Source organism: Lineus longissimus, chromosome 16 (genome assembly GCF_910592395.1).
Source record: "Lineus longissimus chromosome 16, tnLinLong1.2, whole genome shotgun sequence".
NCBI classification, from domain to species: domain Eukaryota; kingdom Metazoa; phylum Nemertea; class Pilidiophora; order Heteronemertea; family Lineidae; genus Lineus; species Lineus longissimus.
In genome coordinates, this window is record NC_088323.1 from 11,960,727 (window position 1) to 11,986,557 (window position 25,831).

Genomic DNA, 25,831 nt, shown 5'->3' on the forward strand with positions numbered 1-25,831 from the left:
CTGGATGACGTCTTCAGAGACGATATTTCCATACGGTCAGGCGTATTCAGGTTGGATGTGACATTGTGTCGAAAGTAAACCGACCATTCTGGATGACGTCTTCAGAGACAGTATTTTGATACGGTCAGGCGTATTCAGGTTGGATGTGACATTGTGTCGAAAGTAAACCGACCATTCTGGATAATGTCTTCAGAGACAGTATTTCCATACGATCAGGCGTATTCAGGTTGGATGTGACATTGTGTCGAAAGTAACCCGACCATTCTGGATAATGTCTTCAGAGACGGTATTTCCATACGGTCCGGCGTTTTCATGATCAGGTGGGATGTGACATTTTTTAAAGCATTTTCCATGACATCTTGTGTATATTCTGGGTGGGTGTGACAAATCCTTAAGTAACCCAAACATTCTGAATGACGTCTTCAAAGGCAGTATTTCCGTATGTGGCAGGTGTATTCTTGTTGGACGTGACGTTGTCTAAAGTCAAGTGTTACCTTGCTGTTAGGACACTCCAATATCGTCTGCAATTGAAAGGCGTCCTGGTTGCATTCCACCCAAACCAATTCAGCACCGGTGTCCTTATTAGAGAGGTATCCACAGAGGGAGGCTCCAAGTCCAATGTACATGTAAAGTACGCTGTAATTTGCAATCCTAGCACATGTAGCCAGACTTCTCTATTGATGCCAGTTCAAGAGGAACTCAGTATCAAGTGCCGGTCTGGATATTGTCTCAAGGTATGAATTCAGGGACCATCTCACAGGTACGTTTTTTGAAGCAAAAATGACTCAAGTCACTTAGTCTTGGGTGTGACCACACTCAAAAAGACTAAATGACTTACCCGTAGTCTTTTAGGCTTCAAAATACTTTTGAGATGGTCCCTTATAATACATGTAGTCAAGTCGCTGTGAGGTAGCAAAGATAAAGGCAAGACTATATGTATCTAATAATATGAAAAACACCACGTTTATTGAATGATACATGTATACAACAGCCACAGATTGTCTGAAAAAACAATAATTCCACAGTACATGTACATGTAACTTACATTTACTTTTAATGAGACCTTTGAAAGATATGATAAGTTTACATTGTTACTATATTTGTGCCAATTCAATATTATCCATTATGTAATCTTTCATCAAAAGTGATCATGTGAGTTTATGTCAGAATGAATAATGCGTGGAGGTGAAGAAGGAATACCGAAATACGTGAATTCCACTGAACAAAAAAACACAGGCGGGAGGATTTGCACAAATTCACATCAATTTTTTCAACAATCGAAAGACATGAGGTGCATCACTTCTTGTGCGTTCCGGAACCTAAAATAGAGGAAATTAAAAGAACCACTATTATGCAGATATTAGTATCACACGACATCATATCATTTTCTTCAAGGGTACACTACCAAAATATATGGAATTAAGGCGAAGAAAACAAGCAAATCTCAATTACACTGCATTCATGCTGCAACCTCATACTAGTTTGAGATGCCTTTGAACCAAAGACTTCCACTGCTTTGAAGTGTTCCCAACAATGTTTTCACCAGCGAAGTGTTTTTATTGAATAGAAACCGTTCTGTAATTGCAATACAAAAGCCTTTTGAATGGACAGGTGAGTTTTATGACATCTTTTAATGTATCATCTGAAGGAATTTCAATAAATTGATTGTCAATCCTTCCTTTTGACTCCACAATTCTGATAAACGATAATTATGTGATAAGCTACAGTTGTTCGAATTGGGCACTACCTCTAAGAAACTGCTGCATCAGCCTAACTCACAACCACTACAACATCAACTGCATAGAGCACACAGCCATAATCCTTTCAATCATGATTTACCTAATTTTTCTTTGTAAGAAGAGATGAGAGGAGAAGTTACATCTTCCGCTTTCACCCATGAGTTGTGGGACGCATCATATCCTGGCCACTTTATGTAATACGTGTTGTTTTTGGGGTCGTAGTTGTCTATTCTCTCAGCTGCGCAATAGTCTCCTGCAAAATAAGTCAATTACATTTCATTCTGATGGCCATGCGACCAAATTGTCCCCCCCCCCCCCCCCGATTGGATATGAGGATACAGGGGTCAGTTCCTCATTAAACCTTTCAACAACTGAACATTTGGCTAAATGTTTCTTTGTAATCTCATTGCATCATGCACTCCGAGGAGTCCATTATTTCAATGGAAATATCACATAACTGTTTGTTTTTGCTCCGCAAATTAAATTTCTAAATCAGCTTATGGTTGCAAATTTCTATTAAAAATCCTATCCTCCTGATGATGTGATGCAATGATGCCATGAAGACAAGTGCTACATTTTCTATATATCTTATGACCACTGTTATTTCCAACACGGCAACTTGAATCTAATAAAAAATTCTTACCCTTCGCCTTGCTTGCTTTTCCCTTGCTGGCTTTTCTTTTCTGAAAAAAGTGGTACGTGTTTCCATTGATAGTGCTTCTTACATGTACATGTACAATAAGAAAACCGCACGAGTGTCTGATCCGAGTATCCAGATTGCACGAGATGATTTTCTACGGCTTGAAAAGCTCTCGCCCTGCGTAGAAAATCATCGAGTGCAATCTGGATACTCGGATCAGACACTCGTGCAGTTTTCTATTTATCATATACGTCTGCCAGATCACTGCACTTAGGGTATATGATAAAAGTGCTTAACGACAGACAAAGTCAAAGCCAACAATGCTGGACAAGATGAAATCGTAAGGATATAAGCTCACCCATGTGAGCCAAGAATAGAAAATGCCCACAACATTACCATGACAAAAAAGGGAACTATTGACTTTTACACTAGAATTAGAAATTACAATTAGATAATTAGACAACCAAACCATTGGGTACATGCAAGCCTTGGGGTACATGCGTACTCGTTGTCAAATTGGATATTGGTGGTGCAATAATAACACACACTCAGGTTTGATAAGAAAGAATTTGAAAATACACTATTATTTCTGGAGGCCAAGGCAAAAATTAGAGAGTACAGTCGCGCTCGAAAGTTTACATACAATTCAAAGGATGATATAACCCTGTCTCTTTCTCGGCAACTACAGAACGAATAGTATATAGTTTACAGGAAGTTTATCATCACATCTCGTCATCAACTAAAAAACATACTTCTGTTTCATTAATTTCATTGTTTTATGAGCTCTATTTGAGAACAATGCATATTTCAGAGTGTCATAAGTTTACATACACCTACCTTATCTACTAGTTGTTTGGCCTTGAGGTGGGCAATGCAATGGCTTTTATCTTGTCTCCACTACCTGTTGACCATCATGATTATGTCATAGCTCAGGTGGCGCCACTGTAGCAGTATAAAAGGGACTGGGTTTCTGCTCAGGTCATTTGCCAGCTTCGCGCCATCATGGGGAAGTCAAAGGAGTACTCTCAAGATCTGATAGAGTCGCCTGTCCACTTGAACCAGTCTGGTACTTCACTAAGAGCCATTTTCAAGCAGCTTGATATGCCACGGGCGTCAGTTCAGACAATAAAGCAGAAGTACAGGGACCCAGGGACAACAGCAACCTTACCAAGGTCAGGAAGAAAGCGCAAGCTGACAGCCAAAGATGAGCCCACATTGGTTAGAAAGGTGCACATTAACCCTGAGACGACCAAGAAACACCTCTGCCAGGAATTAGAAGCTACAGAGACAAATGTGTCACTGTCCACTGTCCAGAAGGTCTTGCATCGTAGTGGACTACGAGGCTGCAGGGCAAGAAAGAAGCCAGCAGTACGTTTGGCAAAACGGGGGGGGGGGGGGAATCCAAAGAACACCGTACCGACTATGAAGCACGGAGGTGGCAGCATTATGCTATGGGGATGTTTTGCTGTGGAACCTTGACAAACATGCCACAGGTTTTCCCATAAAGTCATGATGACAGATTGGACATGACAAGTTAAGTCTGAACAATCTCAAGGTCTAAAAAGAATTCGGTGATGGAAACTTGGTCACACACATACCTTAGCTTTGACTGACTTCCTATTGTTCACAGGTTGAGAAGTTGCCTCAGGCCTACTTGCTGGTGCAGCCTGTAAAAGAGAAGGCAAACACATCTGGGTCAGACGGTCTAGCAAAGAGGTCACATGCCACAATCTGAAGATTATTGTCAGTCACTTTTAGTGGCAGTGTATCTGCTCCTCAATCTTTTGGGTATTATTTGTACCTCTGCATACAACCATTGGCAATGAAATCGGAAAAAAGATTTCAAAGATGGCTGCTATGCAGCAAGAATTTTCGCAAAGATGAAGAAGTTAAAATTTAGAATGGCAATTCCCCATGATGCGAACATTGCACGATAATATATCGCCAGGTCTGCTTTGTATCCCCATTTTACTATTTCTGTCATGCAGACATGGCGCTAATTTAATTACCCTTTAAAAAGTGGCAGTACTGTACTGTCATCATAATCATTGTGGGTCCACTTTTAATAACCATTCCTGGTCCTCAGTGGTTCAGTTACAATAACAGCGTGCGTGAGGAAGTCACTCATAATTCATTAACTAAATCAATGTACCGGTAGGCCTGGCCTGGTGGGCTGCTAAGCTTCTGTAAATGCAGTGCTAGATACCACGGCTATCTACATTTGTACCATACCATCATCTTCTCACGATGTGGCAGTACAATAGACAGTTTCGAGGAAGACCCTGACCAAACTCCTCGCATGCGTGGAGAGTGTCCAGAACAATACGAGAAGGATTAAAACTTTATTCTCTCCATTGTTTGGTTGCAGAGAGAGGGAAACGGGAAAGAGTCACAGTTGCATCCTTTTATTCACAATGTGATCTTATTTCTGTTCCTGAAAAGTTGTTTTCAGTGTATTTTCTCCTTGAAATCGATCACTTCAGGTACTATTACTGTGCATACCTAGCTAAATTAGTGTCTAGTTTCGTCTCTGATGACATTTATTTCGTAAAAATCGCTGTTTTTTTCTAAAAAGGTGTTTTTGTGGTCATTTTGGCTGTTTATTTCGAGGGTACGGTAGGAGGTCATCGTTCACTCGATAACTCTTTTTAAAATGAAATAAAAGCGTTTTAAGATACATGATATGAATTGATATTAATATTCGTTAAGTGGGATTGTCGGTGGACGTTCATTGGTGAACAGTTGTGCTGGAATTACGAAAATATATCGATATCGTTGAGAGTTCATTCATTAGGGGCCTGCTCTCAATTTTCCTTACAACGCCTCTAGCACTGGGCAATTGCCACCATCTTGAAAAGCAGTGCCGCGGATGGCTATCGCATCGCCACTACGCATGAGAACACGATGGCTGCCCTGCGCTGCATTGATAGTTCGTAATAAATTCACATAAAAACACACCAGAAGATCTCCGATTTTATTTACAAAGATCATATTTTGTTATTTATTGATAATAAGCCATTTTACCACAGCAGGTGACACATATTAGGCCTGAATAAGACTTTAGAATTTGAAGTGGTGGTGACGATGCCGATATCCAAGATGGCGGAATTATACCAGTGGTCAAATCTCATCTATTTAGGGTAATTGCATCATTATTTCTTTTTGTGATTGGTGATTTGTAAAATTGAGAATGATTGAAAAATCAGTATTTTTTCACCCAAAGGCATGAGTGAACATTTGATAAGTTTATTGTGATTTAATTGGTAATTTGGTCGACATTTTGACAATTATATTTAGCAATATTTCGATAAATGCGGACCTGCTTCTTCCTCTTTTCGCAGTGACGGTGTTTCGATAACTCAGGTCAGTTAGTAGTGTATAGGCGATGGATTGGCTCAGCCATGTGCTCGTCGTGTCAGCGGGGCGCAAGCCGTCATGGGATGGGGGATGTACACTACTACAATGCACGTGATTGATGGTTGAACATTCATTCTCGTTGACAGTGTATTATTGAAATATTTGATTGTAATGATGGTGTATTATACTAGGCCTTGCATGCTCCCAACGTGTGGCATATTTCACATTGATACTACCAGTATCAATTACAAAAAAATAGATTGTGAGTAACAATAGGCCTACAAACAATGCTACATGTCATGAGGGTGGGAACGGGGAAGGGGGGGTAACTGTCTCGACGTCCCGTTAGGAAAAAAGGCTTATCCCGTTTCCCAAAACGCAATTTTAGCCGAATCGTGACGCAAAACACGGCTTGTCTCGAATCCCGCTAAAATAAGGGTGTCTATCCCGAATCCCGACAGTTATTTTCGGCCCATCCCAGTGTCCCGAAAATACCCGTTCTCCCCCTCATACATAGTAGACCATATTGTCACATTGATGTTTTCTTTCATTACAGTTAGACTTCGAGATCTACATTTTCGACAAAGGCCTGGTGTAATATTATTACGTACTTGATGAAGGTAATATTAATTTCTTCAAATTTGAAGCATGACGTTAATGGAGTACCAGCACAACTTCATTGACTGCTACGTGGCGCTGGTGGAAACTAAGGTATTGCATCGCTCATATCACTTGAAAAAAACATTTACCCCAGTTACGACCAAAGCTGCTTAGCAGAGGGCGATACCTCATCAGGAGCGCCACAATCATATCATTGGTGTGAAAGCATTTGTATGAAGTTTTTCAGTTCTCAATGTGTTCGAAACCTTAATTGTGAATTTGTGCACTTCGAATTCAAATTTACGTCACTACGTTAGTTTGACATCCATTGATGTCACGGTAATTTCACTGTTATGCTGTGCTGCTTTCAGGTTTAATGACACGAATGAGTACAAGTACATTACATTTTTCGACGAAGGCCTTCTGTAATTTCATACGCTTCTTACGGTTAGTATTGATTCATAATTTCTAGTAAAAAAGTTAATTTTGAAAGTGAAAAATATGTTACAATACAATAGACCTGCAAATACCATATACGCAAGTTTTGAACAAATATCACACATATTCCCCAGTTGACTTGTGATGATATTGATAATGGTGGTGGTGGTGTTATCATGTACATGGCTTCTAACGTAGTAAGTGTTTTCTTTTCAGCAACATTCAGTAGATTTATTTACTGTATTATCATTTCGACCAAGGCGAATTCGACACTTCAATTACACAAGGTTAGTAACTTTTGTTCACAAAATCCAAATGGAGGCAAATACAGAACAATCAAACTTAGTCATTCCAGTCAGTTACTGAAGCACAGTGAAAACTGTCGGGAGCAGTGCAACTGATGGCATGTCAAACTTCCAGTGACTGTCCCTGTCCATATATTTCAAGACAGTACAAATCTTGTATTCATTTTGTTTATGCAATGTACGTTATTATGTATCATTTCAGCACAATCAAACTTAGTCATTCCAGTCAGTTACTGAAGCACAGCGAAAACTGTCTGAATTCGTGCTGCTGATGGCATGTAATTACTCTACTACCACTACCAGTGACAGTCAATGTCCAAATATTTTCAAGTGTGCGAAATTAGTACTCGTCTACTTCTTAGTGTTATTTGAATGCAATGTATGTTATAAAAATATTTTTTCAACACTATATCAACATTCTCATTCCTGTCAGTTTCTGAAAATCAGCTAAAGCAATCGCTACCAATGCAGCTGATAACAGCAATTCTTTTTGTTCCCAATGCCCATCCATGACAATATATTTCACGCATGTGACAATCATGTAATCATCCTGTTTTTTGTGTTCTATTCATGCAATAAATAAATTCAGTATTTTCAAATCATTGGTGCTACAAAACTATTCTCATTATAGATTATTTATATTTTATAAAATGCTGTCATATCAAATTTTGTGTCCTATAAATCATAATGAAGTCGGCATTTTATATACAATTTTTGTACTCCTCCTAAATAAACATACAAATCTTGTTTTATGTAAACTTTGTATATGTGACCCGTCACAGCAAAACCAGGCGCATGTCGCTCTGAGCTTGGCAGGTTGAGACGGACTGTTCTAATCTTTCATTAGCGACCCCATTTCTTACCAGAGTGCCTCCTTCATTCATACATCTTGTACTTTAACTCAAGATACCCATCTTTTTACTATCAGATCCATAGAATAGCAAAGATCAGACGATACCTGGACAATACCACCTGTGCCAGAGTAATAAATGCGCTAATAACATCTCGCCTGGATTTCCAAAACGGTCTTTTGCTCGGATTACCGGGCTGTGAAATCCAGCGCCTTCAAAAAGCACAAAATGCTAGTGCTCGCCTCTTAACCAGGTCCAAAAAGAGAGAGCACATAACCCCTATTTTAAAATCTCTTCATTGGTTGCCGGTGACATCACGTATCGACTACAAAGTTCTTCTCACAACCCACAAGGTCATCCATCATGAGGAGAGCCCACAGTATATGAAGGAACTTCTCAGTCTCCGTGCGCCCGGCCGCAGACTTCGGTCCTCGGATGACCCTTGGCTCCTTGCCATCCCACGTTCAAATGGGGTCTTCGGGGATCGATCTCTGTGTGTCCGGGCCGCGGGGCTGTGGAACGCCCTTCCAAGCTGGTTACGTGATGTCACTGTGCTAAACACTTTTAAGAGTAAACTCAAAACTCATCTTTTTATCCTAACATATTCAGAGTAGGCCATACATGTTTTAAATATTGATATTTTCCGGATGTTTTTAAACTGTTTTTTATCCTCATGAAATCACCACTTTTAATGTACTCATTTAATATTATGTACAGTGCTTAGAAAATGTATGCACCATTATTTTAGCACTTTAAATCAAATAAATTATTATTATTATTATTATTTGAATATTTTTAGTATACCAAGTACTACAATGTCAATGTATTGAAGTCATGTTCTTGTAGTGTTATTGGCTTTCTATTATCTTGTCAAAATACCACTTGGTTCTCGCAAAATCTCAATAAAAACAAATGCTATTGCATGTATTGCATATTCTAACAGCTATCCACTGTATCGATTTATCCATCATCTGTACTATTTGTCACAAAAATGTTATATTATGTAAATCATATTTCATTACATAATGCACACTGCCAATTACTGCTGAACCATTCATATGTCATTTAAATAAATAATTTTCAACTTTTTAAAACCGTCTTATAGTACTGTTCTTGTCACTTAGCTGAACCAATTGCTCTATAGCATGAAATTTCCAGAAATGCCCCAGGGACTGAAAAGTGCTGTTTTAACAGAGAGGTGTCCTAAACTGAGAAGTCGAGTTGAATGGAAACAACCAATTTGGAACCAAAAACTTCTGTCCTTATTAAAGAGGTTGTCCTCAATAGAAAGGTGTCCACAAAAAGTAGGTCCACTGTATATGAAAGTACAAACCCTGGTACATGTAGTGACATCATCTACTCCTCGATGTGGACACCTGCAAATGCAGCGACAATGTCACATCAGTTATTTAATTCATCGTCCTTTGTGCAGATGGCACCACCCATCAAACATGTTGGTGACGAATAGTGTCGCAGCATTTCGTCACCGAGCTTTCACGAAAATGCACTGTCATTCATTCAGCCATAAGTGTAAGACTGTAGGGTTGTTTCCAACCAAAACATGTTCGAAATGTGTCAAGCATTCGGAACACCCAAAGACTGATTAGAGAAGTCAAAATTGAATGGAAACAACCAATTTGGAACCAAAACTAGTGTCCTTATTGGAAAGGTTGTCTTTAATAGAGAGGTGTCTACTAACGGAGGTTCCACTGTATATAATGTAGGAACCCTGGTTGTGACATTGTCCACTCCTCCAGCTGCACACCACCAAATCCACAACAATGTCACACCAGTTATTTAGTTCATCATGCTTATGGTCATTGTACTTTCATCTTATGTAAAATGTAACTTTTTACACGGTTTCAATAAACGATTTGTAATTTGTAATTTGTGTAAATTATAAATTTCACTAATAATTTGACGCCGCCAATTCCACTGGTCTTCGAAATACGTAAGCTACACTGTTGACGACTATGACACTCCTCACAAACCACATTGTGAATCAGACGCCGATAGGCTTGTTTTTTCACAATCCAAATGCCAATTTTGTTTGTACATGTACCAAGTTTGAAGGGAACCTTTTCAGAGTAAGCCTATGACTGTAATGTATTTGCTGTAGTAAAAGTCCAGATTTCCAAGATTACGTAACAACTTGGACAAAACTATAGCCTCGCTACACGATACTCGCATTTCATGATTTTTGCATCGACATTATTCAATTGTGATTGTCGTCACACTGTGGGCTTATAATAAACCGTGAGATGCACTTAATGATTACCTACCCATATCGCGATATCACAAGTTTGCATCTCACAGTTTATGTGATTTATAATAAATAGCCCACACTGTCACTGCGTCTGCATAATACCAATACTAGTAATAGGCCTACCCATCTCCTACCTCTGTCAGTCTGCACAGCAGCTGCCTGCTGTTCATGCATTTCATTTCAGTTACATTCGATGCATCATGTGCATAGGCCTATGTTATTGACATTGTATGCAGGCTGTACCGAAAGGGGCTGGCTGGTTTGGTTGGCCAAACGCCGCCAATGTCGATTATGTAAAGAAAACTTCACAATAATATTGATACCTGCTAAATCTTCATTAACCATGCTATTACCTGTATCATTATTGTTACTGGTAGAATCCATTTCGTCCCGATGGTAAGCGATATATTACGACAAATGAATTGAGGTCCGACTCTTAAGAAATTCTGCTAACCGGGCATTTCGCAATCTTGAGACCAGAGGCGCTGATTTCGTCACTTTCGCAATCCTCCGTTGGCGTCGTGATTACGTTCGGTTGACTCATCACCCAGCGGAATAGGAAAAAGTAGGCCTATCATCCTGAGCTTGGGGGCATTTCCAATCAAACGTGAGGCGGAGAGAGTAAAAAAATCAATGTGCAGCCAAAGGCGTGGTGGTGGTTGGGGTCCGTGGGCGGGCACGTTTATGGTGGGGATCAGGGGAGGGTACTCTTCCACTATTTTCCTTGTGCTTGCAAGCTGACTCGGGCTGATATCTTCAGAGGACTACAATAACGATTACACTGGACCGGTGTGGAAGTTTAAAATGTCCTAGGATAGAATGTCCGGGAAACAAAGGATTCTATTATGCGCTTCAATCTCTGAGCTATTGCATTGTCAGTCATGGTCTCGATAGACCAGATAATAGGACCATAAAAATATTATTATTATAGCAGAATACAATAGGGCCGGACACTTTTTCCAGGGGACATTTTCTACTTTTACACCGGCAGTTCGTACTGGTCGGGGCGAACGGTCGGAGCGCATAACGGGGACGTCAAAGGCAGATGTTCGGTAATTCAAAGCATTGCCTGCACTAAAAAGGGTAGGGCCTAAATGCGGGGTCTATGGTAGGGTGCAATCGGAGGGGGGGGGGGGCGGGCGGGCGAGCGGGCGGGCGCCCGGGGGGCGGGGACGAGCGGGCATTGACCATATATTAAAACAAAAGATCAACAACCTAACCTCCTTCACTATAACGGACTCCTGATTGGCTGTTCATTAATCGTAGAATGCCCACGATATAAAGGCCAGATGTCAATCGTACATATACCACGTTTGTTTGGAGGAGACTACGTTGCATCTTGGGTGTTGTCATTTTTCCAGGCTTTCCACGTCTTCCGCAAATTGTTCTTAAAGGATTTCATCACGGCAACATCGAGGGGTTGTGCCAGAGACGTACAGCATGCCGGGATAAAATTGAGGATACCTCCCAATTCTGTCACTCGGAGACCGAAATTATCCGTACGGTGCACTCTGTACCTATCCACGAGGAGAAGAAATTGATCGGTATCTTGTGTAGTGATGTATGGCTCGAATACTTCATCTAACCAATGATTGGCAGTCTCCTCCTTCATCCAACCTGTAGCGGAGGAGGTTATCATAATGTTTGCAGGCAAGTCCTCCTCTTGCAGGGCTGCCAGTTGTCGGACGAAACCAGTCCTCGGAAAAGTGATGTGCGCCTGTAACTTTACTCCCGTCGCGGTGATGGTAAGGGTCACCGTACAACCCAGCTTGGTGTTGGATCGTGACGTCCTCACGTCAACCAACTTGGCTCCCCTGGCGTTGGCTGTATACAAAGGACGAGACTCGAACAGTGCAAACGTCTGGTCCATATTGAAGAGGAATTGCAAGGCAATCTGAAACTGATCGATCGTCTGCGTCACGTCGTCGCGGAAGACCTGGACACGTTGGGCAGCGTCAGCCGGCAGAGTGCTGGTATTCTTATTCACTTTCCGGAGAGAGATCTTCTTTCTCTTCATGAATGCTTCTACCCATCCGGCGGAAGCGTGGAAAACGTGCTGTGAAGGTCTGGACTTTATGAAGCCTTTCTTTGTTCGTCCGGCAACTGATTCCACCAGTCTTCAAAAATCGTCATAGCACTGGCTTGTATGTCCTGGATCGCAACAGGCAGCCTCCTCTCCCTCAGCCGCTGGTACCATTGCTAAACACGCTCCTCGACTACCGGCCACTGACCCACCACACTCTAAAAAATTCGGGCTAAAAGTAGTTAATTCATTTACTATTTTGAGAAGTTAACGTCATATTACTACTTAAATGATTATTAGAGGTTCTGATTACTACTTTCGCAGTTGTTTTAGTATGTGCTGTTTACTATTTCCGTGCAGTTAATTGAATTGACCAATCAAAAGTGTCTATTCCTACATTTACTACTTTGGTAGTAAACGTCTCGACCAATCAAAGAGCTTCCCGTGCGCAGACGGTAATTTAGAATCGCCGCCATTTTTTCCCGCTTCGATTTTTTCCAAGACGCGCAACAGCATTTAGATGGAAAATCATTTAAGAGCATGGGGGATGGAGGAGCTCATTCCAATATTTGAAGGTAAGAATATCTGTAGCACCTGAAGAAAGAAATATAAATATATATTTATCGATCAATACTGAAAAAAATCATGATTTCTGTCAGCCGTGTTCAAGTTGCGCACCCGCCGCCGCCATTGCGACGGACGCGCTATAGGAAATTTTTTCGGCCTTCAATAATCCGAAATCATCTGGTCTGGTTATGGAATTATAGCGGCAAAACATATCGGAAAATGTTTTAGATGATATTTGGGATTATTTTTCGCCACTAACAAGGCAAATCGGAGAGACAAAGTTAGGAATGGGGACTTAGAAAAATAGTATACAAATTCAAATATCCCGCCAAAGAATGTCGTCATCAAGAACAATTCAGTTCAATTTTTCAAGTCATGGTGGCGCAGCATCCACTCAGAACTGACAACATCCGGCATTTCCGGCGTAGATTTTACATTTTGTGCAATTGTTTTGTGGCGTAGCTAATCAGTGGCTAATAACTGCATGATTTGATAGACATACAACCGAATAAGGGTGATATATATTCGTCAAATACTTGGCGTATTCTGACACTACCGTATTGTCGCCCTGTCAGCACTGACACTGTGGCTGTGGTGGTGTTTTGACTTCGAGACTTGACGAGAGTGTTTCGCTTCGGCCTTTTTTAGGCCTCGTAGTAGCTCAGCCTATCATCATCATTGACATTCATGACATTGGGAACCGACAAAGATAGATTGACAAGTTTTCCAGGAGTTAACAATCTCAAGCTGGCTACATTGCTGTACGTGTCATGACCAGTCATCATGGTCATGCCAGTGACACCCTGACATGTTATTGACAGAGATACAACAGCCACTGGGCTTAGTCAACAACCGGAGATAGAGACGAAAAATCGTGGAACAACGTCTAGGAAATCCAATCATACAGGCAGCCGCAAGGGATGAACCGCCCTGACGCTCAAATTGAGACAGGAAAACGCCGGCGTATCTCAACGATTTTGTGTAATCAACTGACACTCGTTCAAACGAAACGTATCGATACTCAATGCTAGATAAACGTTTATTTTAATACTTGCGATATATATACACGTGTAAGCCAGTACTATAGATCTAGGGTCAGAATAATACCCTGTACTGAGCTCAGAGTTCAGGTTGTCTACCCTGACTCTGTTATAGTTTGTGTGTTCTCATGGTTCAGATGGTCTACATGTAGCTGTGTTTTGAGACTCGTTTATGGTTAATTGCGTTTTAAAAGCAACCTCCAGGTTTTGAGGTCTGTATTTGAGGACAATTGTTGCCTGTTCTTTATTCCTGGTTATATTCTGGACAATTGTAATTTCATTCAAGTTATTTTGTGAATTCTCAATAGTAATTTGCATACTGAGTGATATTTTGATTCTAAAAGACTGGTGTTGCATAGGACTGAACATTATACTTGAGGACTTTCATTTCAAACATAAGGAGGGATATACATCATGACCTCACACGCTGTATCTTGGTCGAGAGAACATGGCGAGAGAAGTGTCAAGTGCATTCCCATATCAATCGGTCAAATAAATCCATAATTATACATTGAACATACGTCCTTCAATGTCAATGATATTCTAGTTCTACAATCTCACATTACTGAAAAGTTGCGGTCTATCTATAGTCTATTGAGTGGAAACACTGAAATCTGGTGAACATAATAAGGCCTTTCTCACCCCACAGTCCGAGACTAGATTTGCTTTGTTGGCCATTTTCTCGGTGAGGCAGGAGGTGCTCGGAGAGGTTGCAGTTGATTCCACAGGGTGTTTTTGATAACCAAATTCTTGTCGTCATGTTGGGCCCAAGACCTAAAAAAACATTCAGTCTAAAGTCAAGACAATGCAGTCCTGATCTTGTCCTTAATATCAATTCAATGGACTCTACATGTAGTAATGTACATGTATAATATCCCACCATTTCCTAGATCATCCTGAATACTATTTACTACTAGGACCTTTCATGCCTCTTGGCTTGGTCATCATGCGTGCATGGTCATGCATGTGACTGATGCTTAGCGGCCACCTTACCACCATTAGCAGCCAGCAAAGCTTTGAACAGACAAGCCCTGGTCCATTATGAAGGACAACATATTTTATTATTTATCTCATCTTTTATTTTTAGATGAAGAAAGTGTGGTGGCCCTCCAACTGTTGCCACACATACTACCACCAAAGCCAATAAAGTCATCAAATGTGGTACATAGACCATCAAACTTGGAAGCAGCCAATGCTTTCATCAGGTTCAAACAGGTAAATATCTGTTGTAGGCATACATGCCTTGTGCCTTCTACATGTATGCTATATAAAGAAAATTGGACTCGGAAGTATTAATGAACCTGGTGTTGTGTGTAATTCACTCAGGAGTTATATTTGCTACTGATCATTATCTCCTTACACTTTAATGGGGTTGTAACTTCTGATCAGTTCACAGGATTATTTGTGATTATTTCTTATTTCTGATTCTGATTTTTAATGTTTCATCTGATGTTTTACATTATTGTTTGTTTGTAATATGATACGGAATTAATGCAATGGAAAACAAGACATGATGCTTGATTTTTTATCTTGAATTGTACTTGCAGGCAACAACAAACATAGCAGCCTTCCTCGACACTGTAGAGGGAGAGGTCCAACCATTCATTCTAGCTCTTGGGGATCGCCATAAACCAACTCAATCATTTGTTATTGTTGAGCGCAATGCAGTGGAGCAGACATCTCTGTTGAAAGCAGTTGACTGCTGCTTCAAGCTTTTCTTTGTTCTGGACATCGCTTATCCAGCAAGCTGTCACATTGTTTGGGAGTTTCTGCAGGATTTGGTTTACCAAGTGCCTGTCAGAAAGGGGCAAACAGCCATCAGTAAGAATGTGACGAGTTTAAGGAATTATTTCAATGTTGCCAAGTAAATATGATGTTGCATCAAATAAGCAACTGGTTTTTGATCTGACCTACTTTTCAAGGTCACAGAGGTAAATACACAAAACCACTCGAGTGGGATTTCCGAGGTATCGGACTACACCCCGAGTGATGGTCTTTGGCTGGAAACCCCCGAGACTGCAGGATGTGACGAGTTTAAGGAATTATTTCAATGTTGACAAGTAAATGTGATGTTGCATCAAATAAGCAACTGGTTTTTGATTTGACCTACTTTTCAAGGTCACAGAGGTCAATATGCGTTCTCGGGGGTTTCCAGCCAAAGACCATCACTCGGGGTGTAGTCTGATACCTCAGAAATCCCACTCGAGTGGTTTTGTGTATGTAAATTTCTTTCGATCATTTTTAGTGAAAATTTGGGCAAGAAGTTTGATTTCGGCTGCAACACTGTTTCAACAATGCAAGTCTGGATTCGCACGTGTGGTATCTGGTATTTTTATCTCATGGCCGGACTGACCGCTGTTTCAGTCGGATTTCCCCGGTCGTTTATTGTCTTTGAATATGCAATCACTGGCGTTGGGGCTATCATAAACCATCAGTCGTGCTTCGAAAACAGTTGTGGGCTACATTTGCGCCAATTTCGGCTGGTTTTGTGGAATAATTATGTTTTGATACGACAAAACGTGACTTTGTGCACTGGATTTCACTGACATCGGGCATGGGATAAACGTTTTTCTATGGCACTGCCATTTTGCAAGACAGCATGTTTTGTAACTGCTTTAGCTACAGATTCCTAACTTGGTACAAATGTACCCCTTGGTGACCCCTACTCATGGACCAAACTGGGGTCTTTTATAGTTCACTGTTTTGCCACCAGGGGGGGCAAAGGTCCAAAGTTAAAATGTTTAATTGGTCAGATTTTCACGAAATTTTGATGGTAGGTACATTAGCAAGGGTGCATCTCAGAACTAATGGGTTTCTTATTTGACCTTATTTTCAAGGTCACAGAGGTCAAAGTCAGCTGAATCTATTTGAACACACACGTGAGCACATGATTCATGGACCATTTCATCCTGCCAGTGGCAGTTTTGCTAGATAAAGAACTGTGAGAAAAAATCTTAGATTTACAACAACCCTATCACAGGTGATCATTGGAATCTCATTATTTAAGCACATTTGGAATTTTGCAAGGTCCTATTACTGGTAAGAAACATGCTATAAAAATTTGTTGGCTTTGGGCCCAGGATGCTACTTTTTGGTACTTTGGCAGTTTTCTAACACAACAAGTAAGTTCTTTGAGAAAATGTTAGTGGTTCCTTAAGATATGCAGTATCTCAAATCAGATGTTTCTTATGTGCAATGTGCACTGCCTTTGAGTGTATACCAGTAAATATAGATCCATACTTTTAATTGGGAACAAGATTTACATAAATTTTGCCACTCTATTTTATTGCTTTTCTCATGGTCTCATCGAAAAGTAAAGCATACCATTGGAAAGAAAAAGTCTTCCAAAAGTTAGCAGAAGAATCTTCCGAAAATGTATTTTCCAATGAGATGAATTGGCATGTTAACTTTTTTGTAAATGATCGATGTTCTCAATCAAGTGTATAGATCTATAGTATGGCTCTGACTTTGGCTCTACGGAAAGAACAGTTAACTCCCTTTGACTGTGAGATTTCATGCAGATTGAGTTGATTTCAAAAAGGTAGAGGACCTGTAAAAACATGTAAAATGTTCATTGTTTGATTTATGGCAGTGATGTCTTAATGTTGGTACAATCGGGTAGTACTTTATTCCCATTGTCAATGATGTTGTTTTTTGGCTCATAATATTGTCTATCGGTCTGTCAACAATGGTGGCTATTTACTTACTCTTGAATCTAGAAAGTTGAAACTTTGTGTGTGGATGTCTTATGACCACTTAATTTGACATACCAAAAATTATCGCACTTTGACTTACCTTCTGGGATACGGGCAACCATCTTTAATAACCGTATTTTGTCAATATCATATGAAAACTGATGGCAGTGTATTCCTAATACTAGTATCTAATTTGTGCCAAAATCTGTCAAAATAATCTTAATCACCATGAAAATTTGAAATGCCAATCTCGATCTCCACTGTGTTCATATCCACTTTTAATATTTGTTGCCAAATCACAGGGGGGCTAAAATTGTGAAGTTTTATTCGACTCTAGTCATATTGTGTTTGGAGAGAATGTTAGTACTGGTTTCAGTGTAATATCTTTAATCAAGTGATATTGCCCAACTTTGTGATCATATTGCAATGGTACTTTTCATCCATTTTGTCCAATATAGAAAAAATAATATCTCTTGTGGGTGTATACATAAATTCAAAATGTACATGTATAAAAAATGGTAAGCATGTATTTTATCAAGAAGTCTTGATACACTGATTTATATGATATAGGACACATTCTTTTTTTAAGATATATGGAGAAAAAAAAACTATATTCTGGGGGGGGGGGGGTCTAGGCGAGGAAAGGACAAAATTACCCGTGTAATGAAGAGATTAATATTGCACATATTATCACTGTTATTGATATTCATTCATATACATGTACATTACCTTGTTATAATTTATATCCATAGGTGGACATTAAATTGTATGTTGTTTAGTACAAGGTGTTTTGTGATATAAATCTTTTTTTGTTATTTGAATTGTTATGCTGTCAAGCAAATACTTGAAACTGACATGGGCCAATGAATTTCTATTCAGAGAGGGAGCGCAATTTGTGTATTTATACTTATGTATACATTCCATTGCTTTTATTACAGTGATATGGGGGGGGGGGGGGGGTGGAAGCATTGGTACTTACTGTTGTAATACACTATGATTCAAACTATGTGATATGTGGTAGTACACTGCAGTTGATGTTTCTTATTGAATAAATTTTAAATTGTTGTTAAAATTAAAATACTCTTTTCTTCCTGTTGTGGACAGACTATAGATTCAGCTGGATGTCTTGTGGCGTCTCCATCTAGGTGAGGGCAGGATGGAAGTGACTAAAGTAACTAGACTGGCGTCCAATGGCATGCTTGTTTTGACTGTTGGATACAAAAATGCAGCAGAATCATGTTTTCCTGCCCCAAAATACGGCCCACGGATATTACCACCAAGGAATAGTAATGGCAACAACAACTCTCAGAAATAGTAAAAATTTAACTATTTATGTGGTTCTACAGCAGTAGAGGAGTGTTCAACCAAAACCACCAGGAATAGTTAACTATCAAAAATAACTATCAAAAACAGTAAAATAATTACTATTTAATTGTAGAAAAAGTTACCATTTATTTGGTTAAACATCTTAACTACTTTGAAGTAGTAAAAATTACTACTTCTATGTGGGTGCAATATTAATCCATTAAATAGTAACAATTTTACTATTAATGATAAAATAGTTCTTAGAGTGTGCAGTCGCTGTTTGACTGTCCTGTCCTTGCCGCGACCTTCGCGCTCTTTCTCTTCCAGGTCTTCAAGGTTCCACTTTCTCAACGTTAAAACTGGGATCTTGTAATGTTCGCCGAACTCGTTCATGCTTTCGACTGTTCCATTCAATAGCCCTGTCTCAAGGTCCCGCAAGTACGCTATTTTCTCGGATACCGAATAGCTCCTTCGCCGTTTTCTCAAGGGTTCTTCTTGTTCCATATTGACTGTTTGTCTGGGGGCGAGTGATCATCGGCGTTAGGCCTTTATAGGCCTAGGATGTCTAGACATGTTGTTAATAGAAGAAAGTGACAACGTGTGCCATAAAGCCATGAAATAACCGTTTACATCGCGTCTAGCAAAAGCAAGGCACAGGGCCTACTAAATTAAAAATTTTATGAAATTCAATTTTCTCTGTAGTGAATTAATTTCACTAATTAATTTGGGACTCAATAAGAGGTAGGTTAATCCGATATCCACAGCAAGTTGTAGGTCTGGATGCTGAAATGGGGCTTTCTAAACGAGACATTAAAATGTTCAAGATTGTTTTTCTGGCACACTCTGTATGAATCAACCCATTTGCCGATTTTGGAATAAACCCTTGAATGAAACTGACATTTCCTGGGACATGTGCATTGACCGTCTCGTCGCGGCCGGTGCAAACGGCATGCAGTTCGGCCATTCACATTGGTCAGTGATGTTGAAAAGAACTGAATGATCCATTGTAATGGTAACTTGGGGCTGAGGCCTAAATACCGGCATGAATATATGGAAGGTACCTTAGAAAGACGAAACTAGAGTATATATACCTGGATATTATCCACATTTCCGTATGGTATTTATCCAAGACAGTCTTGTTCATTCTAAACCTCATTTACTCCATTTAAAGGTGTTACTCAATTTAAATGTTTAGTATATTGTGACCCCTTTTAATCTTGAGGATATGCAAAAAAACTTGATGATCATACTGAGCATAAGAAAAATATTGAAATTGTGAAACGATGTGTATGATCAAAAGTGTCTCAATGAGGTGTCATGGCGGCATGCTAAATTTAGAAAAGCACATGGAAGTGTCAGATGGTCACGAGATTTATTTATGAAAGATATTTATTTCATGATATTCTGTGGAAGGATACCATTTTGGTATAGGTAATCTGCTGTTGAATTACCAAGTGTAACAACGAGGCCAAGTTTTAGAAATTCATTTGTATCGGCTTGACGAGGGTCACCAATTTTCATCCTAAAGAATCTCTTAAGCACCATGCTATAACTAACTCTCAACCCCTCCAAAACAAAACTTCTGTACATTGTGTTCACAATATCGTTCTTGATAGTCTCCAAATAATTAGTAAAAATTCAGCAATGCTAAGTTCTCAGTAATTTAAAGTTCTCAGTAATGAAAAATCTCAGCAATGAAATTAAAATTATTAATGCCAGGCACTTGATGTATGACACTAACAATTTGCAAATTCTGTACATTTAATTGGAGTGGGCATCTGAAACAGTACAAATATACATTTTGTATGGGCCTTTTGTTCCGTCTTTTGTGATTCCGTCTTTTCACTCAGGTAAATTTGGTGTCCTTTTACGTTCATACATCCTATTTTTCTTTGTTTTTAAACGGTATTATTAAAACGAATTTAATACATTTGATACATTATTTATTGTTTTTACCGAGAATTAATACCCGGCAAAGACTACGAAATATGAAGGTAATACTACAGCATCTCATCAGGCAGGAGGCACACGATTTTGACAATAGGGCTTGGCTATCGCTCAGTACTGTTGGCTGGTTGTGGCTGGATTTTTATCAAAAACACATGCCTCAATCGTTTAACAAGTTTAGCAGAGGTTAGTAGGCCAATAAAGAAATGATATTGTAATGAGGTTCTAAAACCCTTCTCGACAGACGTGCGAGTACAAACAATTAAGCCCGAGCATGGCAATGTATCATTTCGATAGTTTTGTTTAAATCTTTGCACTCAATATAATATGAAGATTATTATATTCTGAGTACAGGAAGATTCGGAATTATCATCAGTAAGCAGGTTTCGCAAGCCTTACGAAAGGCTACGTACGATGAAGTCTGTACGAACTATGTACAGTATAATGTACATAAATGTATGTAATTCCTTTCTACTACGTTTGTACAACATGACGATAAAGTACTTTTGGTTAAGGCTCCCCAAATTGAATTCGGAGGAAGGCCTTAGAAAAAAATAGCATCGATTGCACCGTGATTTACGATTCGTGCTCCGACATTGCACGTCTCATCCACAGTCGAACTGTCGGCTCAAAACGAATGCCTGTGAAAGTCGTGCGTCAAATTGCAAAACGTGGCGTGAAACGCTCATATGGAGATAGACTTTTACAATATAATCACAAATATTATCAATCATTTCGCTTTCTCTGCACTTCCTTTCGCGAGGTCATCATATGTCCTTCGAAAGTTCTGGTACTTGTTCAAGCGGTCGTGGTCCACGGACGACTCGACCTGTGGTGTTATCAGCAAGGCAAAGATGGCGCTGATGAGCTGCTCCATGGAGTTTGTAGCTTTCCACGACTCCTCCGCGAGAAAACGGATGCACATCTGTCCACCCTCACTGACATTCAGATGGTAGATCGGCGTCAGGAAAAGGACCTAAAATATCAAGGGATATTTGACTCATGGGTGTCAACAATATTCATGCTAAAAACAATTGCACCGTAAACATAAGCAAAGCCTTGCGTTCCACGTGCAAGAAATCATATTGATAACATTACAAATATATAACCGAGCCGAAATATGAACATCTCCGCCAATGCAATGTATTTGGGGCTTTTGCCAATCGCCTCATGTAACATGAACAAGCCAGACGTTTTATGGGTCCTAGTTATCTTCAGGGCTCAGTCACTTCGATAAAAAAGTCAACCCCTAAAACTCAATAACTTGAGTAAAAGATCTGGTACGGTGAAGAGGATTGCCACAGGTCATTGAATTTGCTCGAGAAGTCACCATATATAAATCGTAACATGCAAGCCTGATATTTTACCTTCGGTGGGCTGTAAGGATAGTCCTCGCTAAGAGATTGGTCAAGGAAAGTGCCAACGACAGAGAATGCATGCATATATAAGAAAATGGAACACAACCTACCCAGAAAATAACCTGTTTACCATAACAAGTATTTGACTTGATTGGGTGTCGTGTTGTGGGAGGAAGCATTTTACCCCTGGCACGAACGTTGAGGATGATCGTTATCTGGTGGGTGTTTCTATCTGATGGCGGAGTTGTGAACTGACACTGGTGGCGCACATCCACCAGAAAATATAGTTCAACCTCAGTGTAGGCCTACGTGTGTGGACATTACGTGTGCGGTGCATAATGGCCTGTAATTTACCACAAAGCAGACTTAACATCTGTCTTCATAAAACACTTATTCATTGACTTATGAAAAGGATACGGGATGAAGACACTGACTTTAAACTTTCCACCTTTATATAGCGACTGCAGCGGACCATTGATGAGAAGCTGCCATTCGTTGAGGCTGTCTCCAGGCAGAGTGACCTTGACCTCGCCTCCACACGGCGGTTTCCGCTGTATGGCTGCCAGCTCCTTCTGCAAGCTTTGTAAGGAAAAACATGAGAGTGCAGAGCCGACACTACGAAGCTTTCTGTGTCGTAGGCACCGGCTTCTTGGATGTTTTATTACACCAACACAAACATTCAGCCAGGACTGTTTTCATGTGTATATTCATGATGCAGCTCTTCATTGCATTGACACTCAGTTAACTGAGCCGGTCCCCCCATTATCGACATTCTTCCTTTTCTCAATAGAAAGTTCGAACACGGAATCAGTTGCTCAGGCTCTAAATCATCGTTAGAGACAATTGCTTACATTAGCGTTATCTCCTTCAGAATATCTTATTTCACCAGTGTTACATATTAATTGATGTCCGCCATATTGAAAAAGCGAAATTACACTAGCAGGAATTGGGGGAAATAGCAAATTAATGAAACGGCCAGGGGCCATTGTGCTCACCGTATAAATATTTGGTACTTTGGAATTCATCCTGGTTTTAAGAAACATTGTACATGTATAGTATATAGGTCAAACCAAAGTCGGTACGACATGTGATGTATCGTTGCTTGGAGAAAGTACCATAAGAATATCATCAAAAACAAGTCACTAATAAACGAGATATTGCACTTTTTACCTATTTTAGTTTTGGCCTCCTGGTAGCCAAGTTGAGTACCAGATCAGATCGAAATTCGGGAGTCATATGTATCAAATTTCAAGTTCATAGCTTTAGTGGTTAAGAAACGTGAAATAGTTACACTCAAACGACCAAATAACGCCATTTGACCTCTGTGACCTTGAAAAGCAGGTCAAATCAAAAACTTATATCATATGTAATGTATCCTTGCTAGGAGAACCTACCATAAAAATGTTATTGAAAACGAATCACTAATAAGTGAGAAATCACACTTTCTAGGTTTTCACTTTTGGCTCCCTGGTGGCCAAGTAAGGAGTCAGACCGGACCGAAAATCACTGTCACAGGTCATCTGACCTAGGGGGTCATGTGTTCTAAGTTTAAAGTTCAAAGCTTTAGTGGTTAAGAAACGTGCCACAGTTACGCTCAAATGGCCAATTTACGCTATTTGACCTCTGTGACCTTGAAAATAAGGTCAAATCAAAAACCCATAGGAGATGTGATGTATCCTTGCTCTGAGTACCTACAATAACAATTAAATTGAAAACAAGTCACGATTAAGCGAGATATTGCACTTTTTACTTTTGTTAGTTTTGGTCCCCTGGTGGCCAAGTCGAGGATCAGATCAGACCGAAATTCGGTGCTAGAGGTTATATGATATAGAGAGTCATTTGTACCAAATTTCAAGTTCATAGCTTCATTGGTTAAGAAACGTGCTATAGTTACACTCAAACGACCAATTTACGCCATTAATTTGACCTCTGTGACCTTGAAAAGTAGGTCAAATCAAAAACACGTACGATGTGTGATATGTACTTGTTAGGAATACCTACCATAAAAATTTCATCAAAAACAAAGAACTAATAAGTGAGATATCACACTATTTATGTTTTCAGTTTTGGCCCCCTGGTGGCCAAGTCAAGAATCAGACTGGACCGAAATTCAGTGTCAAAGGTCATCTGACGTAGGGGTCATGCATACAGAGTTTTGAGTCCATAGCCCTAGCGGTTAAGAAACGTGCCACTGTTTTTGAAATAGGATACGACGGACGACGGATATTGCGGTGTTGTATAGACTCACTGTGCCGGTGATCCAAAAAAAGGTGGTGTCCTAGATATACTAGCACAAAACAATGTAGTGTTATACTCCAGCTCACAGATCGAAACAAGGACCAAGCCAGAACCATGGCCATTGGACAAATTAGTCCCGTTTCGCCAGATAGGCCTTTTTTTAGGCTTACTTGACTTTGCGCAATATTTCGCCAAAAAAGTATTCTACGCAACGGTCCTAGGTGACTTTTCCTATTCATAATACACAGCCTGTCCATCCTAGATCGTGGTTACATGGGGAGTAATCGTTGTAAAATTAGGCCAAACGCAAAGACAGTTAACCCGGGTACCACTATGTTTACGATGCGAACAAGCCGTGTAAGTCATTATCAGCATTTTGTTCATTGAACATTTGCGGGTACAGCGTACTGCGGGAGCAGCATTGAACGGTTAACAGGTTCACATCATATTCAGACAACGGCTTGTAACGGCCATACAGGAAATGATTCGTATCAAAAACCGACGATCAAAACTATTCGCTTGCTGAGAGTATACATTACGTGCATACATTACATTCAGACATTTGAGCTTCCAAGCTTTGAGAAATAACAGGTCATGTGCGAATTTGGCATGTAATTTTGGTGATTTACGTGAGTACATTTTCAACCCCGAAAAGTGTGAAGTGAAGTTATGCTTTTATTTAGTAAAAATCGGTAGGCATGTCCAACAAGACATGTGTCTCAGCTGCCTGGGTGGATGTGGGTCATCACTCACTGGTGACTGACACCATGTATCGAACTTGACGTACCGGGGTAAAACATAATGGTCGCTCCCCCATTTCGCTCGTTTCGTTTCGTTGTCCAGTAAGCCTTTTTTTTAAAGAGTCCAGTAAGCCTTTTTTTTAAAGAGTCTGGTGTCGCCAACCCATTAAATTTCGGCACTGTACGAGTTTGGGACCAAACCGATCTTAATTGTGACGGATCGGAGTAGATAGGCCGGCCGTGTAAACGCGCACCAATGTGATCTCGTCTGGGCTGGTTTGGTCCGGTGTAAAAGGGCGCTAGTGTCTGTCCAAATTGAACATGTTGGACGGCATTACACGACCAACATGTAGCTTGAATTGAATATTGAATATTCAGGACAGGTCTTAGAGCAATGAAATTAGAGTATAGAGAAATTTGTACACGCGTACATAATGGTACTTACCGCACGTTCAATTGCCTTTTTAACATCTTGTGAATTATGTATTATTTTTTTTAATCAGTGAATACTTTAGTAGCCAAGTTTTTAAAAGGAACACCCTAGGATCGAAGGAGGCAGAGATTAGGACATCCTCAGTCACTACGCAGTACTGACGTAAATAGGTGTTTTCATTTTGGAAATCCCACTGTAAAAACCATAACGAAAATCCGACAGGAATTTCCGGAATAAAAAGTACTGGTACATACAATAGAAAATGAAAGTCACCATCATGAAAATATTT

The 25,831-nt window shown here is 40.0% G+C and overlaps 2 protein-coding genes and 1 long non-coding RNA gene across 17 annotated transcripts; 1 reads left to right on the plus strand and 2 right to left on the minus strand.

Moving 5' to 3' along the window:
- Nucleotides 1-937: 937 nt before the first annotated feature.
- Nucleotides 938-10,861, minus strand: LOC135500341 (uncharacterized). Of its 12 annotated transcripts, none has more exons than XR_010449424.1 (5): nt 10,550-10,861; nt 3,978-4,046; nt 2,383-3,321; nt 1,840-1,992; nt 938-1,319 (listed from the first exon to the last, which is right to left on the minus strand). XR_010449424.1 is itself a non-coding variant. In XM_064791757.1 (5 exons), exons 1-5 carry the CDS (start codon nt 10,556-10,558, stop codon nt 1,297-1,299), a joined length of 294 nt encoding a protein of 97 aa, XP_064647827.1. In that variant the 5' UTR covers nt 10,559-10,854; the 3' UTR covers nt 938-1,296. The 12 variants fall into 12 exon arrangements, 2 of the variants coding, with proteins under 2 accessions (XP_064647827.1, XP_064647826.1); XR_010449427.1 differs by having other exon boundaries at nt 2,383-2,422; nt 3,217-4,046; XR_010449430.1 differs by lacking the exon at nt 10,550-10,861 and adding an exon at nt 4,667-4,810 and having other exon boundaries at nt 2,383-2,422.
- LOC135500342 (uncharacterized) lies at nt 5,562-9,445 on the plus strand. Of its 4 annotated transcripts, XR_010449432.1 has the most exons (5): nt 5,562-5,742; nt 6,293-6,447; nt 6,708-6,783; nt 6,991-7,061; nt 7,282-9,445. It is a non-coding gene; the product is annotated as an uncharacterized LOC135500342 (long non-coding RNA). The 4 variants fall into 4 exon arrangements; XR_010449431.1 differs by having other exon boundaries at nt 6,991-9,445; XR_010449434.1 differs by having other exon boundaries at nt 6,293-6,356; nt 6,991-9,445.
- An 8,024-nt stretch (nt 10,862-18,885) lies between the features above and the next one.
- LOC135500202 (ubiquitin-conjugating enzyme E2 D4-like) lies at nt 18,886-25,774 on the minus strand. The gene is made up of 4 exons (XM_064791475.1): nt 25,555-25,774; nt 22,549-22,710; nt 22,141-22,168; nt 18,886-21,749 (listed from the first exon to the last, which is right to left on the minus strand). The coding sequence occupies exons 1-4, from the start codon at nt 25,578-25,580 to the stop codon at nt 21,504-21,506; spliced, it is 462 nt and encodes a 153-aa protein (XP_064647545.1). The 5' UTR covers nt 25,581-25,774; the 3' UTR covers nt 18,886-21,503.
- Nucleotides 25,775-25,831: the final 57 nt, after the last annotated feature.

Bases quoted from the DNA above. Each gene is read 5' to 3' on its own strand.
- LOC135500341 (XM_064791756.1), bottom strand. From the start codon at position 4,070: ATGTGTTTGCCTTCTCTTTTACAGGCTGCACCAGCAAGTAGGCCTGAG. The intron at 2,423-3,977 runs GTATGTGTGTGA...CACTTTTTTCAG, and splicing joins GGAAGTCAGTCAAAGCTAAG to AAAAGAAAAGCCAGCAAGGG. The intron at 1,320-1,839 runs GTAAATCATGAT...CCTCTATTTTAG, and splicing joins TTCTTACAAAGAAAAATTAG to GTTCCGGAACGCACAAGAAG.
- LOC135500202 (XM_064791475.1), bottom strand. From the start codon at position 25,580: ATGTTAAAAAGGCAATTGAACGTGCG. The intron at 22,169-22,548 runs GTATCCTTTTCA...CCAATCTCTTAG, and splicing joins AAAGTCAGTGTCTTCATCCC to CGAGGACTATCCTTACAGCC. The intron at 21,750-22,140 runs GTAAAATATCAG...TTGATATTTTAG, and splicing joins ATCCTTACAGCCCACCGAAG to GTCCTTTTCCTGACGCCGAT.